This window comes from Equus quagga, chromosome 9, assembly GCF_021613505.1.
Source record: "Equus quagga isolate Etosha38 chromosome 9, UCLA_HA_Equagga_1.0, whole genome shotgun sequence".
NCBI classification, from domain to species: Eukaryota; Metazoa; Chordata; class Mammalia; order Perissodactyla; family Equidae; genus Equus; species Equus quagga.
The window spans coordinates 57266355-57285488 of record NC_060275.1 but is presented as its reverse complement, the minus strand read 5'-3'; the positions used below and the strand labels follow the sequence as shown (position 1 = coordinate 57285488).

The following is a 19134-nucleotide window of genomic DNA, read 5'->3' as shown; positions in this document are numbered from 1 at the left end:
TATAAGCTGTTGTATGCAAGTATCATCACAGAGAGTCAGAAATACAGTCTTTTGTTCCAGCGCTCACTGTATGGGATCTCTGGAAGATTCTGGAGCAACTTTGAAGCCTGCCCTGCGTTTCTGAATGTTCCCCTGAGGGTGCAGGGAGACGGCATTGATGCGGGCGATTCCTAGTTGATGAGCTTAGCAGGTGGCAGCTCTGCTCTTTCACAAACAAGCTGGTTGACAGAAAAAGTTGGTCAAAGAAAGCCAGAGGCTGGAGGGTTTGGGGTGCAGAGCGGCCTGTTTCGGCAGCACTGCAGTGCAGCGCAGGATTGCTGCAGCCCCAGGCTGGGGCGTAAGGAGGCCCGGGCAGAATCGGGGACCGTTGTCCAGGAGAGAGGTGCTAGGCTCCTTTTCTTACCGGGACTGAGCATAAGCCCATCTGGGAAAACAGTGGGTCCAGAGCTCGGCATCCCTCTGCCTGGCTCTCCTGGCTGACAGTGCCTGGCACTTTCCAGGATGCTCTTGAGTGTGGTGTGCACTTTTGCAGAGGCGTGGGAGCGCCACTCTGATGCTTTTTGGCCACCATCATTTCAGCTCCAGCTGGGATGGACAGTTCCTGTGTGCATCAGCAGCTTCCAGGCATTGGTTGTCTGTGTTTTTCTGCCTCAGGGCTTCTGAAGTCTTCAGAGCTTGCTCAGTCCACAGTCAGAGCGGCTCTGGGAAGATAATCCCAAAGGTCAACGCTCAACAGTGGAGATGGGTATCCCTGCCTCTGTCCTTTAAAGGTGCAGCCTGTGTGGTTTCTGAGCCCCTTTTGCTTAGAGTGGAAACCATTGCGAGCAATTCACTGTCTCCTCTCCCCCCTCCCTCATTCACCTGCTTCCACCTCTGGGAACAGCTCCCAGATAAGCTACCTGCATCTGGATCCTTGACTCCGCCTTTACTTCCAGGGGACCCCATACGAGCAGCTACCAGATGACACTTGGTATAGACTCCTGGCAGAGGGGGAGGGAGGGGCGCTGTTGCTCTGTTGGGACAAGCTGACCCTAGGGTTTCCTGAATCTGATCATCAGGTAGGAATCTCAAGCCTTGAGTCCCCTGTTGGTTGCTGTGCAGAACTTTCTCTGTGATTTCAATTTACACTAGTCTTAGCTTTACTCAGGGATAGCCAGTTTGGAGAATATTCTTTAATATTTCTCTGCTGAATATGAGATTAGAGTCTTTATTCCTGAGCATGGTGTGGTTTATCAGTGACTATTTGCTGTTTTAAAGGAAAGACATCCTTTTCTTATAGCTGTTTTACTCCTTATAGCTTTCTAATCCCCTTCCCAAAATAATCTTAAAGAAATTAATTCAGAATTTAAAATGGCTGTTATAATTATAGTTGTGGTCCCATACAATTATTTAAATGGTATTTTTAAGATTTCAGTTTCTAATTTCCAAAGTTGATTACTAACATATAGAAAATGCAAAAATAGATTGTATTTCCTGCAACCAAGCTAAACTTACTCTGGTAGTTTGGTAGATTGCCTAAGGTTGTGTACCTACACAATCCTGTCCTCTGTGAACCCACATGCTTATTTAGAGCTTAGAGATGGCATTATTCTAATCTCTCAGTGAAGGAAGTTGAGTCCTTTTGCTATGTTATCATGTACTGAAAACTTCTGGTCCGAGGGCCTTGCCTCTGAGGGCCTCTGTCTGATGCTGAATCGCCTGTTAGAAATCTTGGTCATGTTTTGGCTGAGTCAGCTTCGGTTCTTCTGTGACAGCCACCCAGAAACTTAAAGAGGATAACAGACTCCTCCGGCGCCTCTGCTCAGGTGAGGCAGTCTTCAGGGCTGCTCCCGGGCTGAGGGCTGAGGCCGGCCCTGTGTGTTCTCTGTGGGATGCAGAGTGGAGAAAAGATGTATGATAGGATCTGACCAAGAGTTGTTTATAGCAGAATGTAATGATTTTTGAAAAATCAGAGTGAATAAAAGCTGAATGGAAAGGTTAGTTAGGGAAACAAAAGAACCATTTCTTTGAGATGAATTTTAAAACCTGCAGTTTTTTTCCCACATACGTGCTTTGTTTTTGAAAGGGTTAAAAAAAACACACACACACACCAGGAGACACATGTCTATCACTGATTATTTTTAATGATTTTTATGCTATGGTTTGACCACAGCATTAAGAACAAGCAGAAAAAGCTGATTTCATCACTAACAAACAGCACTTAGAGCGACATCTTCCTTTAAAAGTATTGCAGTTAGGACCGTAGGTCTAAGCACTACACCACCATTGCTCAGTAAGAGAGGCAGGTGCACAACAGTTGGAAACCTTTTCTGTATATAACTGGGAATTTTATGTTGAAAAGTAAGCACAAATGCCTGTTAAAAAAAGACTTACATGACTTGTGATTATTGTAGCTCAGAAACAGCTATTGAAAAGTTCAAATACAGTTGTACTGTAGTAGGCTGCTTTATAATAAAATTTAGATGAACTAATGCTGTGAATAGTATTGTACATATTTTAAAACAGCTCTAAACTAGACAAGTATACAATTAGAAAATGTGATTTTTGAAAGCCATAAAATGAAAAGTAGCAATATACCAACAAAGCACATTAAAATGAACCAGTATCATTAACAGTAAAGTCTAAGCCTCAATTAGTTCTATAGAAAGGAAGCAATGGTGTGGTAACAAATTTTAGTATCTCTGAGTCTAGAACATTCTCTGATGACCCTCATGCTCAATAGTTCTCCCAAGAGATTGAACCTGGAGGGGTGGGAGTGTTGTTTCTGACAGTAAGGAGCCTTGGTTCTTAATGCTGAGTCTCGAGGGAGCCCCTGCAGTGGACAGCGCAGCAGACAGTGCGGGCGGGGCGGGACAGAGAACACAAAAGATAATTATCTTTTCATGGCCCTTTCAAAACAGATGATAAAAGAAGGGCTGACTTTTAGTTAATTCAGCATTAAGAGTTGCACTGTAGAGGTGTTTTCAGTTTAAGGATAATGGTAATTTGTTTTCTGGAGGATAAGGGTATGATTCTGTTGCGATTTTCAAAATCAGAACACACCACAAAGCAATAAAAAACATGAAATCTATTAGAATATCCTCTGGTGACAGAATAAACTGGAAATATGGATCAGGCAAACTTTCACTGATTGAGGCCCACACCCGTGATTCAACAACGGTCTTAGTGAACACATTGTTTTGGGTTTTCTTTTTTAATATTAGAATATTTGAAGATAAATGCAGAAGTCAGAATCAGACACTAAAAACTGAGCTGGAAACAGATGAGTAAGAGAGGTGTGACATGATGTGCAATTAAAGACGTAATCCTTAAGTGACAGCAAAACCTAGTTTTTTGGGGGGTCGAGATCACTGAGACACCAAGAGGAACGGATGTAAGATTCTCCCCTTGACTGATAGCCAGTTCTCTGCTAATTGTAACCCATAACGAAACGTCTTTTCTAAGAATGGAGTCTCGGTGGGTGCGTTCTTCCTGAGGTATTCTCTCCCTGGAAACTACTGTTAGTTCATTGGCGCCACAGCTTCCATTTGTCAAAGAAAAAAGGACCCAGATGGTCATAAACGAGTCTGTTCATGATGCAGATGGTCACGAACAGAGGCCTCTGCTGCGGGCCGATTCACTTACTCGGACATAATTTTTGCAATTTTAACAAAATGTTCACTTTTCACTGGGCGCTGACTTCATTATTCTACAATGAGATAATGTCTTTTCATAAAGCAATTTGAAAACTCAACATTTTTTTCTGACTATAACACTGATCCAACTGAGCAGTCCTAAACAGATTAAAATAAGAAGCATCTAGTGGCAACCAAAAAGCTGTGGGATTTTTTAAACTACTTTTTAAAAATGTTTTCACAGCAAAGATGTAACTCTCAATTGCTATACAGACGCTGGTCATAAACTGTGGCTTGCTTGTTCAGACTTCTTTGCTTTGTGTTATAATATTGATATTTAATAGGAAAATAAACTACATAGACTTTTATCTGTATGCATCCATTTGCAAATTTCCTTACAAAAGAGGACAGAGCACATAGGCATTCACAAATTCTATGCCATTTCTGTTAAAATTGGTATCTATACATTATACTACAGTATTAACAATTTTTTGTTCTACCCATTGGGTAGGATATGTGCATTATATATTCAAGTTATATACAGCACCTTACAAATAAAAACATAAGAGAAGACAGATAACTGAAAAAGCACCATTGTAAGTGAGGCACAACAAAGGTGGGGGCACAGAGTGTGGCAGTGGGGGGACTTGGTGCCTCTATCTGCTGAAAGAATATGCGACACCTTGGTTGCTTAACTACTACTGACATGCAGAACTCTTTGAAATGATACGGCTCTATGTGATATGTGTGTAAAGTGTGTGATAATCTCTCTATAGCTTTACCCCCACCACATTGCACATAAACAAGCACGGAAACCACATGTGAGGAAGGAAAGAAAAGGATGAGAGGGAGACAGCACTTTCTTAGCCAGGCATTCCTACTCACACACACTGGCTTTCTAAGGCAGCCAACCTGGAAAGCAGCAGCAGCAGCAGCAGCAGCGAGCAACTGACGATCTAACCCTGGTAGTAAATTATAAACTTAAACCATGGAAGAGATGCAGGACTTTGGGTATTAAAATAGCTTAAGCTGAAATCTTGATTCCTAGAAAATGTAGGATATTGCACGGCAGGAGAGTACTTTCCTCTGATCCCTAGATGGGTTCTGGCAGCTGGCCACAGGGCCTTGTTGGAATACATGAGTTAAGTGAGCCACGAAGCTGCTGAGACCAACATTTGTGGTCTGAGGTGACAGCCAAACTCCTTAATCTGTGACTCTGGGGTGCCCCTGGTAGAGACAGTGCTCCTCACACTAAGGAGGGGAGACTTGCCAACTTGTCACCCAATTGTGTTATTTTATCTAAATTTGCCACGGCCGTGGGAATCTAGGTGAACGTAAGCAGAATGGGAGCCTGCATCCCTGCTCTTCAGCTAAGACTGGGGATGGGACACTGGTAGGGAGAGAGGAGGTGGGCTTGGGGGATTATGTCACCAACTAAGGCTCGGTGCCAAGCACTGGTGTATTTCTAGTTTTAGTTACATAGACAAAATCAAAAAGTTAACAAAAACCAAGTATTCTTGCTAGCTTCTTTTCCTTCATACGTTGCTGAGCTTTGACAATTTTAAGAAAAAAAAAATGAATGGCATATCAGTTAACAGCAGTTAATGTTGCCCTTCCAAGTAGCAAATGTGAAGGAGTGAGCACCAGCACAGCAAACACAAGAGGTGAGGCGCTGACCAGCGGAACTGCAGGGGTGAGCAGCCTCACAGCTCCGCTGCATTGCGGCTCAGAAAGACGCAGGAGCCTCCAGTGGCCAACAGCATGCTTTTCAGGGGCGGGGCAGGGCCTGGTGAGTCTCTGTGCTAAGGACCAGCATCTGAAGGGCACCACACCAGGACTCTTCCTAAAGACTTCCTAGCGGGAAGAGCAATTGGATGGAAGATGCAGGATCACCCATCAGGATGCAACTACCAGTTCTGAGAGGAAGGCAGGGGTTTGAATGGACTCTTCTAGATCAGAAGTTTCTAAAAGTGCTTGCCTTATGAGTGCTTCTCATTCCCATGAAACTAAAAGTGAAGAAGATCAACTGGAGATATTTAGAAACTCTCATCTGTGTACCACATTTCTATGCCAGTGTTAGAAGGCCTCCCAGTTTACTACTGGCCTGTATTTGCTCCCATAAGTTTGAGCTAAAATTAGTGGATTTAAGTATAGTCCTCATGACAAATCTTTGTAAATTTCAAATATTCTCCTCTGCCATCTTGAAATGTCTTGTGCATTATGTGTCCATGTGTATATGTGGTGGACGGATAGAGGCTATACTTGTCAAGCTTTCTTAATACTAAGTTTTGGTCAGAGATAGAAAGAAAAGATGAACTTTTGAAATGTGTAATTTGTTTAGCAAAATCTCCTTTGTACTAAGGACTGCTTCAGTGTCTGAAGAAACTAACTTTCTGAAAAAGCAAACAGATGCCTGCAGACTGTTCCTATAAAGGGGACTCAGTATGCCTTGGATTTCACACTCCTGGAAGGTCCTGGAACAATGGACAAAAGTCACAATAGGATGCCCAGGAGTATCAGTTCCCACCAACTATTCTTTCAAACAATGCAATCCTTTACCACTACTGAAATAATAAACCTATCATCATTGATGGCCTAAATCACTGGTTTCTAAAATGGACCCTCAGGTTCCATAAGCATATAATGGCTTTTTGAACATTAGGCTCCACGGCACAAGTTGCATCTTCACAGTCATTCCTCTTTCTTTCCACTCCAGGCCAGCATGGGACACAGTATGAATAGGGTAACTACAACCTTCAAAAGACCTACTGATCTAAATCAGCCTTTCTCTGCGTTGAAGGGGAACTGACTATCAATTCAATTTATGACCTTGGCTGGATAAACTAATTCATTACAAAGGCCGAGCCTCAAAGACCATTCAAGTCATGGTTTGATATGTCTGTGTCTTTAAACAACTATTTAACCTAAAGGGCAATTCTCTAGGGTGGCTGAATGGAAGAACCTCTCTTTTGAAGGAAGATTAAAGTTAGCTGAATTAAATAATTATTTTGCCAGTACTGTGAACATCTGCAAATGTCCATATACTTGCAAAGTGACTAAGGAACGTACAAGTTTCTGACCACAGCTATTCTTGCAGCAGGTAGAAAAGTAAGGACTACTGTAAAGCCATTTTGAGCTGGAGTCATAGGATGGGTTCACACACTACCAAAACTGCAGGCAAGATTTGGAATGATGACACCAGTAGCTAACTTCATTTTGCGTCTGAGGGGACACTGACCACCAGTGGGGTCCTGACTGGGACAAGCGCTTCCTAATCTTCACCTGACAGGGTGAGGTGAGGCTTCACACCCTGGAGATTCCCAGCTTCCCTCAAGCACAGGCTTGTGATCTAGGTGACCAGCTACCTGTCAGGAGGCTCGAGGGTGGTGGGAAAGGAAATCTCTGGTCCCGAGTCGAGGCGCCCAGGGCTCGGCCCAGTCTCGGAATTCCCACTGCGACCCTCAGCGTACACACTTCCAAACAGGTCTGAAATATGGGTGACAACTGTCGCCCACATTTTTTCTCTCTCCTTTTGAGAGTTTGACTATTTCTGTGGATGTTACTATGTGAAATGGATGAATCTAATGGAGATTCCGATCCTCAAAACAAAAACCAGCAACCTACTGACCAAGAAAAGCAGCAGAAAGCAGCAGAGGACAGTGGACAGGATTTGTAGTTCAGAATGGTCTCTCCAGCTCTCAGCCAACAGCACAAAGTCACCCACAGAGAAACCGCCTCGGAGACCCACAGACAGGAACACATTCGGCATTAACCGCGGAGACCAGAGTCCCTGAGTCATCACTCCAGTCCACTCTGGCACGCAGAGGCCGAAGGGACCTCACTGCACACAACAGGCCGGTGCTACCCTGTTAAGATAGGCCTGCCATGGGTGGTACTGGTCGAACTTGCTGCTGCTGCTGCTACTTATAAAGGCCAGATGCTTGCTTCTGCAGAAGAAAGTTATTTTACATAAGAATGAATGTTGGTATATATCAGGAATATTAAGACTAACAATATTTAAAATTAGTTTCCTAGTTGCATTTTAACTGCATGTTGTGCTTTTTATCCTGTGCTCCCTGCACTGAGTTATAACTGACCGTCAGTTCTGGCCACCATCACAAAGGCTGAGTGGACTCCCGCAGCAGTTTGGGCGAGTGCTGAGGACTGCCTTCCTCCAAGAACACCGTGCCAGCGCTAGTCAAGCTCAGGGGCTTGTTAAGCTCAGCAACTTCGTCTCCTTCAATTCCAGGGCCTTCCTATGTGTGAAGTAACCCACTGCCGGTGCCACTCACACACCTGGGCGGGCGGGCTGCACGGGGAACGACTGCTGAGAGCCGCCCGTGCGCTGACCAGCCGTCCAGACCGAACTGCACTATCTGGGGAAGGAGAGACAGCGAGGATGCACTGAGCAGTCACGTATTTCAACAGGATTCAAAATAACCACCGTGCATGTTAAACAATTTATTGCATAAAATAATGTATGCATCTAGGTATATTTCATGCTACAGTGAAAAAACCTAAATTACTGAAGAAACTGCACTGCTGGAGGATGAGGGCAGTACTGCATGATACTGGATACATAAATGCATGTGTTGGGTTCATTTTTAGTAAAGTATGCAGCCTAAGACTAGCAGAGTGACTCAACAAGTCAGAAAGGCTGAAATTTAGTCTTTCCTCTCTTCCATCCAAAAGCCTCCCAGTGCTTCAGTGATGCACCGACATTTGACTCTCGCAACGCCGATGACTCTCCTGATTTACATAAGTAAGCATATGTTAGGTTACACCCCCAAACACCTTTTCTCGCATGATTGTGGACAACACTCCGGGATATTCCTTGGGCCTGATAATCCACAGGTGAGAAGACAACATACAGAACTTCACATAAAACAGTTCCCTCATATATATTTTAAACATTAAGATAGTGCAACTTTTAAAAACACATCGTCACAACACAAATTAACTCCTTGCATTCATCTAACTTCTCCACTTTATACCTTGGCACACAAAACAGGAAATGTGAATCATATTTTTAAAACAAAATAAAAGTTCCACACCTTGGGAGAAAAAGCAAACTGGCCACTTCTTCCCCATGATAATATATAATAACGGTTCCTTCTTTATTCAGTTAATTATAAAACGGGCCATTCTGGCCTCTTTCTCTTCAAAGTCTCCTTTCACAATTAAATAAATCAAATACCTCTGTGGGTTTTATTTCATGGTATCTTCAAATCCCTTTCTCTGTGTTCCCCTGCCCACCCTTTGCCAAAACCACCCCCCGTCCCAAGGCCTGCTCCCAAAAAAACACTGTTTGCGATCAGACCAAACGGAAGTTTGTATTATTTCAGTCTAGTTTGCATGCAATTCCCTTGAAAGGAATCAGAAACAAAGATCACGTTTGCACATTTGGTTTTACTTAGTTGTAGCATGTAAAACTGAACAATGTTGTGCTCGGGAGCGGAGGGGCAGGGCAGCCCTTCTCCCTCCTCAGTTTCTTTCTCCTCAACTCGAACACACGTCGGAGGGTCAGACGAGGTTCCCAGGCTTCCTGTCTTTGCCCTGGATGGGCACCACTGTGCTCCCCGGGCTGTCCTGCTGAAACGGCAGTCTGCTCCCTCTGTGTGCGTTGCTGTGCTGGTGATGGAAGAAAGAGGCGCCTGGGTAGTGGCCCATCACCTCACTGTATGTGGGCGGTGGCCCCTCCATCCTCCCGTTACTGCTACAGGTGCTGGCACTTATGCCCGAATTGCTGCTGGGCGGGCATGGGCCCCCATTGTACACAGAAATGTCTATCAAATCGCTGTCAAATATGGTTCGGTTGGGTGGGGCCCTCACAGATTCTCGGTTGAGTTCCATCTGCTGTTCGGGGTCCCGGAGCTGCAGGGTACAGGGCCCCTGGTAAGGAGGTGGCTCCTCCCCGTCTGACAGGGAGATGGTAGGAGGAAGGTCAATTTCATGCTGCACGTAGGGGTAAGTGGGCTGGAAGCGGCTGAACCGATCCCTCTGGATAAAGGATGGGGCAGTAAACCTGTCCCTGGATCGCGGGGCATACATGATCTGCAAGGAAAAGAAGGAAGGCTTGAAGACATTCTTGGCACGATAATAACCATGAACATGATGGTATCAAGGAAATTCATGCTTGGTCTGTGTTCTCACTCATCTGAAAAATTTTTCCCAGACAAAACAGGAAAAGGCTATTCTGGTAAAGAAATGTAGTTTTCTTATTCCTCATGACTTACACCACTCATCTTGCCAAACTAGGGTTTATCCAGGATGGTTCAACAATGGAGAATTATGGTTAACTGAAAATCTGGGTTTCATAGAAGTTAGTGCATATGCTATGTATACAATTTCCACCAGTTCAAATAGAATACAACAATAATTCCTAGAGTGCAGTAAATAGTAACTAGTGGAGGGGCATTGTGCAGGCAGGACTCTGGTCCTGTCTACCACGTGACCTGGTCCAGACCTCCGCTCCACCAGAAAGTAAGAGGACTGGCCTGCCTGCCTACTTTCTCAGATCCCTTCCAGATCTCACAACCATGACTCAGAAAAGTGGGGAGCAGCTCAGAGTTTTCGTTATCAATGTAAGTTATAACTTCACACAAGAGTACTTGGAGCAGGTACGAGGTATTGGATCAGTTTATGAATTGGGCCATTTATGGGTCAATTATGAATTTAGGAGCTTGTTGCTCTATCAATTACTTAAAAAAATATATGGAACAAGTGACTTCTTTTTCTTTCTGGTTTCTAGACTTTTCCAGTTATTTCTTTCTGGATAAAACTTTCCTGTAGTTATTTTTCGTAACTGACATGAAAAATGTTTTCTATTCCAAAGTAAATATGATTATAGATTTTTTTTTTCCCCAAAATGAATCCAGGTACTATATTTCTTACATAATCCTCTCATCTAGTCTACCATCTAAGTTTCTTCTAGAGGAAAGATATTTTATATGTATACACATATATACGTATGTGTATATACATACAGATGTATCCATTGACTCCTCTCATACCATATTTTTAATTTAAGGCAAAAAACTATGTTATTTTAAAAATCATACTATTAAACTCGGAGATGTGGGAATGAATCATGCTAAGGTATTTATAAACTATGCCAACATCTGCCAGACCTCATTGCTAGCAGCTTATGGGATCCTGTGAAGATCAGTGATTCTCAATCTCTTTCTGGAAGGAGCTTTAGACTAGCACAAATAATCCCTAGGAGTTCTGGGAAAAAACCCCTCCCCACCTTTTGAACCAAAGTTACAGGCATATGCCTTAATTTAAACCTGTTATTTCTTAATCTATGCTGTAATACATTCAGCCTTTCCACGAATTTTGCTGTAATGGTTTATTTCCCTCCTCCCCTCCCCTCCTGCTACCCACACTGCACCCTTGTCAACTCCCTTACCTCCGAGGCGCCTGGCCGAGGTCCAGAGCTGTCTGAAGGCCACAGGCGCCCTTCCTGGCCGTAGAGGGGGGGATAAGAAACATCATAAGAAAATCATTAGTTTCACACAGCAGCACCCAAAATTATGGGATCACATTCCTCTTTGACAGTAGCAGAACTGCTTAAAACCCTGGACAACAAAGAACTGGTCCCTTATTAACCTACCACCTAACTGGAGAACTGTGACCGAAAGGACAAGTTAGAAACTTTAGGTCACAGCCATAGTGAATTTGAAATAGATTGTATTTGAAATAGATTTAAAGTCAGACATCTTTCAATCTATACACTTGTATGTTTGAAATACATTCAAAATGGCAACAAACCGTATTCAGTCAGTCCCTGGACTTGGGTCGGGCCTGGGTGAATTAAGCTTTCGTGCAGAGGCCTACCCCACACAAAGGTGTGTCACCACAGCCGGCTAAGCGCCAGCCAAGGCCCTTCTGAATTGCAACTCAGCTCTGAGTTAAGCAGCAGCAGAAGAAAGGGATTGCCCAGCCACACAGGATGGCTTTCAAACTGAAAACTGAGTTTCCAAAGCTTCAATGCCCTTCAGGCATCTTCTAGTGAATTTATTCTTCAGTCTGTATATTCATAAGGTAGATGTAACTTGACATCTAGTTGCTTATCTTTTTGCAAAAATGTTTGGCCAGACTGACAAGGTGACAAACAAATAACAAGCATTATTAAGGGTCATTTATTACACCTAAACCTGTCTGCACAGCATTTCAGTATCTTATCCCTTTTGAACCCAAATTGTTGGCTATTAACAAGGATCTCTTGGGCTGCTGGCTAAAGACCTGTTACTGTAATAAAGAAAATACGAACTATTGGGGGGAAGCAGATGCCTGTATTTTTGGACACCCAGGAACATGCATAAATGACCTTGTGCAATCACCGAGCCTCCCAAGAGCCCACAAGCACCCCAGTGGACCTGGGAGAGGAACACCCCTCCGTCTGCAGACCCTAAGGCCCATTCTCTTGCTTTCTCATAGGCCAGCAGTCTAATACAAATATGCCCTTCCCTGCTAAACAGCGTGTTTGCTCAGTATTTACAATCTGTTACTAAGATAGCCACAGGACATTGTTCCTGGAATCAGCAGCAAGAATATGAACGGACCCAAATGCATTTAGAGGAAGCTTGGACTATCAGATTATGTAATGGGCCAGCATGGTGACAGGTGACAGACCAAAGGCGAATCTAATGAAGTGGCTGAGGGCAGCCTTCACCGGGCAAAGGCAGCTCGTACAGCGCTTTAGAGCGGGTTATTCCTTCGGGTCAAAGTGAAGCAATCCTATAGTTCTTGGCTGCTGCAGTGACTTTCATATTGGGAATAGTACAGAAACTCATCCTCCCATGTTTCTCAGAGTCCTAATTCCATCCTAGCTCTTCTTCCTGTCCTTCAAACTGCAGCTTGGTGCCACTCCTGCCCACCAGGCACTCACTGATGTCCACTTCTAACTTCCATCCTGAGAACTGTCAGCAGGCCACAGTGCGCAGCATAAGGGCCAGAGAGAATACCACCAAATGAAGTGGGAGGGCAGTGACCCAGAAGGGGGGGTTGCACATTTTCTGAAAATGGCAATAACCATCCTCGGTGGCTTTATTTTCCTAAAACTTAGCAACACTGGAAAAATGCTTCAGAGCCCCACATCCAGCCTTGGGCACACTCATTCTTGTATTTCACCAAATTCACATCAACCTCCTTGTCACTAAATCCACTCAGTGCTTTTTGGCCCTCCTCTCGCCTGGCCTCCCAGCAGCACTAGACCTTCTCACTGACCCAGCAACATCACCGGCTCCTAGTTCACAGCCTGACTTCTCTGGCCACTCTGCCTGCTCCTCGAGGCGTCTCTGGTTCTGCACCTAGGTTAAATGTCAGAGTTCCTCAGAGCCCTGCCCTGGGCCCCTCGCCTCTCACTGCAATCTCCCTGGGCACCTCATTCCCTCCGCAGCTTAAAGGGCCATCCTCAAAGTGACGGGCCTGTCTCTGGCCCCACCTTCTCCCACAAGCTCCAGATGTGGCTAACCACTGGGGACTCCAGGATTCTAACAGACTTCTAAAACTAAGCATGTCCAAAGTGGAACTCACTGACTTCTCCCCCAAACCTCTCATTCCTCTGTACCGGCGTGGCTTCACCAACTAACCATTCTCCCCCACCCTCACTCCACTTCCCTCTATTGCCGCCATCACTATTTTAATAATGATATAATTTATTTAGCTTTTCACTGACAACTGCCCCACCCATCTTATTTTTCAGGCCTTTCACCCATGTGGTACATAGGAGATGTTAAAACTACAAAACCTACAAGATGCTGTGGTGAGATTGGTTAAGGCCAACAGCCCAGAAAGCTGTCATTCCAATTCTGTGCCCAGTGCTGATATGTAGAGAATACAGACCTGGAAGATGACCAGAGTTCTAGAAAGACTGGATCCCAGCAGTCCTAATAGTTAGGGACCTGTCTAGCACTAGATTCATGCCACAACCTGCTCTGGCCACTCATCTCTGGGCTATCCCACACTGCCCATCGCCAGATCACCCTCATTAGCATTGAACTTCTCAGGCTGCTGGTGGAGCCCATGGATTCTTGTTCTCCTTGGTGAGTGAAGTCCTCTATGATCTAACGCCGTGACCAGCATTCTCTAAGGGCCCTGTATCATCTGAGAGACTACAGATAGCTAAACTCAAAGATAGGGGCTCTCTTGTCTAGACTCCTCAGTTTCTTCGTCTCCAAATGCTAGTGATGCCATTTTCAGGGAGAAGGGGACTTGTCATACAGCTAGCATCTACTCAAATAGCAGCATTTCCGGATCCTCGTTACAAAACCAATTTTTATCTCACAACGAAGCCTCTAATGTTCTTGGAAAATGCTTTTGTTACATTGTATTATACTTGGAACAAGCTATGAAATAAGATAATAAAGTAGTTCACAGAATTTTGAGTAATAGGAACAAAATATCGCCAGTATTTTTACACAGGCTTAAATGCATTCCCTCTCTTATGGCTGTTTCTTTCTAAGAATACCAACCAAAAGGAAGTGAAGCATCCACCCGTCTTCATTACTTCATTACACATCTGCTGAATGCCTCCTAGCAGCAGGTCTTGATCCCTTTCCATTGCAACACATGGGATGATGTGCACAAATAACCCGACAGGTACTGTGCCGCGCCTCCCATGGGGCAGGTTCGGGGGGACGTGGAACAGGGGTCCGTGCAATCCCGAGGATTAAGATGTCACCCTGACCCCTTTCTTCTACTTAAGAAAACATTCTGGAATGCAAGTGAGCATGACAGTACTCTAGGGATCACTTCAAATCAATTCTAGTTTATTTTTTAAGGTATATTATTCTCAAGTCACTCATGTTTTATCTATTATTAGTACGAGTTACTTGAGACACATGAAAACTGAGCAGGACATATGGGGGACTGTCACACCTGCTCCAGGAAGCTTACAAGAAGGGCATCCAATCTCAGGGGTGAAGGAAGCAGGCCTCAGAGCCCTCTCTGTACGTGCAGTGCCTTGCATGCATGTTTCTTATTCTCTAGTTTTTCTCCCTGGCACAAAGGCCCTGTAACAAGAAAGGTAATGAGCAATTATCTGATGACAATTTAATATTACCTGGATGGATGACACAGCTATCGACACAGATAGGGATCTGTAAGGGCAAGTTGACTCTGAGCTGGGAAAGCCCTAGACCAGAATCCTGGCACTGTCACTCTTCAATCTGTGCCCTCAGGCAGCTTACTTAGTTTTTCTAAGCCTCGTTTTCCTTCTTTGTAAAAGGAGGTGGTTGTGAGGCTCAAATACATCAATGAATGTAAATTCCTTCACAGTGCCCTGCACGTGAGCATTCAATAAATAGCAGCTCTTAACATTACAGATAATGGTTACCTGCTGTTATACACAACTAAAGTGGGGATAATTTTCAGTTATCTCTTTCAAAATAATGAATTCACTGAAATTTCCTTGTTTGTTTGTTTATTTACTAGATCTATTCCAAAGGTGGCATTTTGAATGGAAAGGCTGGAAGCATGCGGGAGGCTTAAGCAAAGGTGCATTTATCTCAGATTTTTTCAGGACCTTTCTCAGTTGGGAGCTGATTCCTAAAACCAGCATAACTCACAAGACTCCTCACACAAGTTCTTCTCCACAGCTGCCCACTGCTTGATTTCAGCAGGAACCCAGGTGCTACACAGAACAAAGGCCCACAGTTGCATAATGACTGTGTGTGCTCTTCAGTCATTAGCTCAGCCTGCAACTGACTGTCCCCTGAGGAAACCACCATGAGCACAAACTCTGGCCGAGATTAAAAGGCCACACCTTGTCCTTCTGATGCCATGAGGTGAAAGCAGGAAGATAGCAGGCAGGTTAAAAGAAACAACTTTATAGCATTCAATTTTGTGCCAAACTTTTACTCTCTCTTGGATCTTCTTTTATTTGCTAAAATGAAATCTTTATTGTGAATGAATATGTTGTTATTTGTCATCTTCCTGCTAATGTAGTCACTGTCAGGAGATCACTCATGTTTGACCATCTCTGAGTAGGGTGACAACACTTTTCTTCTGAATCTGCAAGGCTGTGGGCAGAGCCTGGACCACAGCAAACATGCTGAGGGCTTTCCCGTGTGACAGTGTCCCTCAGCCTACATCCACAAAAACCACAATCACACATGAACATATACATGAGTGCATGTGTGTAGTTTGTCTCCCATGCTAAGTATACTTTGAATCATAAAGTTTGGTGCCCTGGCCTCCCTGGCTTGGCCCTGGAACTTGCTTCCATGGGTGCACCGGTGAGCACAGACACTAGGACCCAGGCCTATGAATCCCTTTGACCACTATGAGGAGCTGGTTGGTCATCAAGGGGCCCTACTCAATCTAATCTTGTGGAAAAGGGACACAGGAGAGCTCCAAATTTTGCAGGCTTGAAGACATGCATTTTTAGACTCCTTTACACTTGAGGAATCTGCTTTTTATTTTCCCATTTCTGAATGGTCAGTGGACAGCCATATTTACGGAAAGATTTCCCATAAATTGAATCTGCTTGACGCTAAGACGTCTGCATTAAAGATTAAAAAATCACCTGATCTTTCAAATGACTGTATGATGCCAGCAGCCAAGATGTGTTATTTGCAGACCTGAAACACAATAATTGGATTTTTTCCCTTTAAATCTGACTGTTTGGCACCTTTTGGGGGGTAGGAGGGGGTGGGAAATAAAAATCGACTTGTCTTCTTTTTTTATTGTTGTAAAATATACATAACATAAAATTTACCATTTTAGTCATTTAAAAGTATACAGTTCTGTGGCATTAAATACATTCACATTGTCGTGCAACTATCACCACCATCCATCTCCAGAACTTTTTCATCTTCCCAAACTGAAATGTTATACCCACTAAACACTAACTTCCCATTCCTTTCTCCTCTCAGGCCCTCCTAAGCACCATTCTATTCTCTATCTCTATGAATTCAACTATTCGAGGTATCTGGTCTAAGTGGAATCATATAATATTTGTCCTTTTGTGGACACATACTATTGTATCCTCCTTTCACTCAGCATAATGTCTTTAAGTTTCATCCATGTTGTAGCATGTGTCAGCATTTCATTCCTTTTTTGGGCTGAGTAATATTCCATTGTAGGTATATACCATATTTTGCCTATTCATTCATCTATTGATGGATGTTTGGGTTGTTTCCCGCTTTGGGCTACTGAGGAATAATGCTGCTATGAACAGGGGTGTACAAACATCTATTTGAATCTGTGCTTTTAAGTCTTTTGGGTATACAGCCAGAAGTGGAATTGCTGGGTCACATGGTATTTCTATGTTTAATTTTTTGAGAAATCACCATACTGTTTTCCACAGCAGTGGCGCCATTTTACATTTCCAACAGCAATGCACAGGGTTCCGATCTCTTCACATCTTCACCAGTACTTGTTGTTTTTTGATAATAGCCATCCCAATGAGAAAGAGAAAGAGAGAGAGAGAGAGAGAGAATTTGCCCTTCCTCCACCTTTTTGTTCTATTCGGGCCTCAATGGATTGAATGATGCCTGCCCACATTGGTGAGGGCAGGTTTTCTTTACTCAGTCTACTGAGTCAAACGTTAATCTCTTCTGGAATTGCTCTCCCAGACACATCCAGAAGTAATGTTTTATCAGGTATCTGGGCATCACTTAGCCCAGTCAAGTTGACACATAAAATTAACAAATACAATTAATGATACTGAGTTCCCATGTGCTTATTGGCCATTTGTATGTCTTCTTTGGAGAAATGTCTATTCAAGTCCTTTGCCTATTTTTAAATTGGGTTGTCTGTTATTTTGTTGTTGAGTTGTAGGAGTTCTTTATACATTCTGGATATCAATCCTTTATCAGACATATGATTTGCAAATATTTTCTCCTGTTCTGTGAGTTGCCTCTTCACTCTCTTGATAGCGTCCTTTGAAAAACAAAAGTTTTTAATTTTTGAAATCCAATTTATCTATTTTTTCTTTTGTTGCCCGTGCTTTTGGTGTCACATGCAAGAAATCATTGCCAAATACAATGTCATGAAGCTTTTTCCCCATTGTTTTAAGAGTTTTATGGTGCTAGCTCTTACATTTTAGGTTTCTGATCCATTTTGAGTTAATTTTTGTATATGGTATAAGGGTTCAATGTCATTATTTTGCACGTGGATATGCAGTTTTCCCAGCACCATTTTTGAAAAGACTGTCGTTTCTTCTCAAATGTTCTTGGCACCCTTGTCGAAAATCATTTGACCCTATATGGAAAAGTTTATCTCTGGGCTCTCTATTCTATTCCATTGGTCTATGTGTCTGTCTTTATGCCAGTATCACACTGTTTTGTCACTGTAGCTTTGTAGTAAGTTTTGAAATCAAGAAGTGTGAGACTTCCAACTTTGTTATTCTTTTTCAATATTACTTTGACTATGGGGGGGGAGGGTGGTCCCTTGAGATAGCACATGAATTTTAGGATGGACTTTTCTATTTCTGCCAAAAATATGTTGGGATTTTGATAGGGTTTGCACTGAATCTGTAGATTATTTTGGGTAATACCAACATCTTAACAATGTCAAGTCTTCCAATCCATGAACGTGAGTTATCTTCCCATTTATTTGCGTCTAATTTGTTTCAGCAACACTGTATAGTTTTCAGTGTACAAATTTGTCACCTCCTTGGTTAAGTTTATTCCTAAGCATTGTATTCTTTTTGATGCTTTTTATTGTAAATTGAATTGTTTTCTTAATTTCCTTTTTGGATTGTTCATTGTTAATGTTAAGAAATGCAACCGATTTTGTAGCCTGCAACTTTGTTGAATTTATTTGTTCTATTAGATTTTTTTTGTTTGTTGGAATTTTTAGAGTTTTTTTACATATAAGATCATATCATCTGCAAACAGAGATAATTTTACTTTTCCTTTCCAATTGGAATGTCTTTTATTTCTTTTTCTTGTCTAATTGCTCTGGCGAAAACTTCTAATAAACACTATGTTGAAAAAGTGGTGAAAACATGCATCCTTGTCTTGTTCCTGATCTTAAGAGGAAAAGCTTTCAGTCCTCCACCACTGAGTATGATGCTAGCTGTGGGCTTTTCATAAATGCTCTTTATTAGGTTGAGATACTTTCCTTCTATCCTAGTTTGTTGAATGTTTTTATTATGAAAAAGTACTGAATTATGTCAGGTACTTTTTCTACATCAATGAGATGGTTCATGTAGTTTTTTCCCTTCATTTTGTTATTGTGGTGTTTTACATTGATTGATTTTTCATGTGGAACCATCCTTGAAGTACAGGAATAAACCCCCTTGGGTTATGGTGTACAACTTTTTAGTATGCTGCCGAATTCAGTTTGCTAGTATTTTGTTAAGGATTTTTGCATTAATAGTCATAGGGGCAATTGGTCTTTGGTTTTCTTTTTCCGTCATTTCTTTGACTGACTTTGATATCAGGGTAGTGCTGGCCTCAGAGAATGAGTTAGAAAGTGTTCCCTCTTCAATTTTTGGAAGAGTTTGAGAAGGACTGGTGTTAATTCTTCTTTAAATGTTTGGTAGAATTCACCAGTGAAGCCATCT

The 19134-nt window shown here is 42.9% G+C and overlaps 1 protein-coding gene across 16 annotated transcripts in view; it reads right to left on the bottom strand.

Annotated features, from left to right (window-relative positions):
- Positions 1-2103: 2103 nt before the first annotated feature.
- The window catches only part of LDLRAD4 (low density lipoprotein receptor class A domain containing 4), a 430085-nt gene continuing 413054 nt past the window's right edge, over positions 2104-19134 (bottom strand). For all 16 annotated transcript variants that reach the window (XM_046670900.1, XM_046670889.1, XM_046670902.1 and 13 more), the window contains 2 exons: positions 11026-11079; positions 2104-9668 (listed from right to left, as the gene is read on the bottom strand). In XM_046670900.1, the coding sequence (XP_046526856.1) occupies positions 9138-9668; positions 11026-11079 (585 nt within the window). In that variant the 3' untranslated portion in view covers positions 2104-9137. The remainder of the gene's footprint in view (positions 9669-11025; positions 11080-19134) is intronic.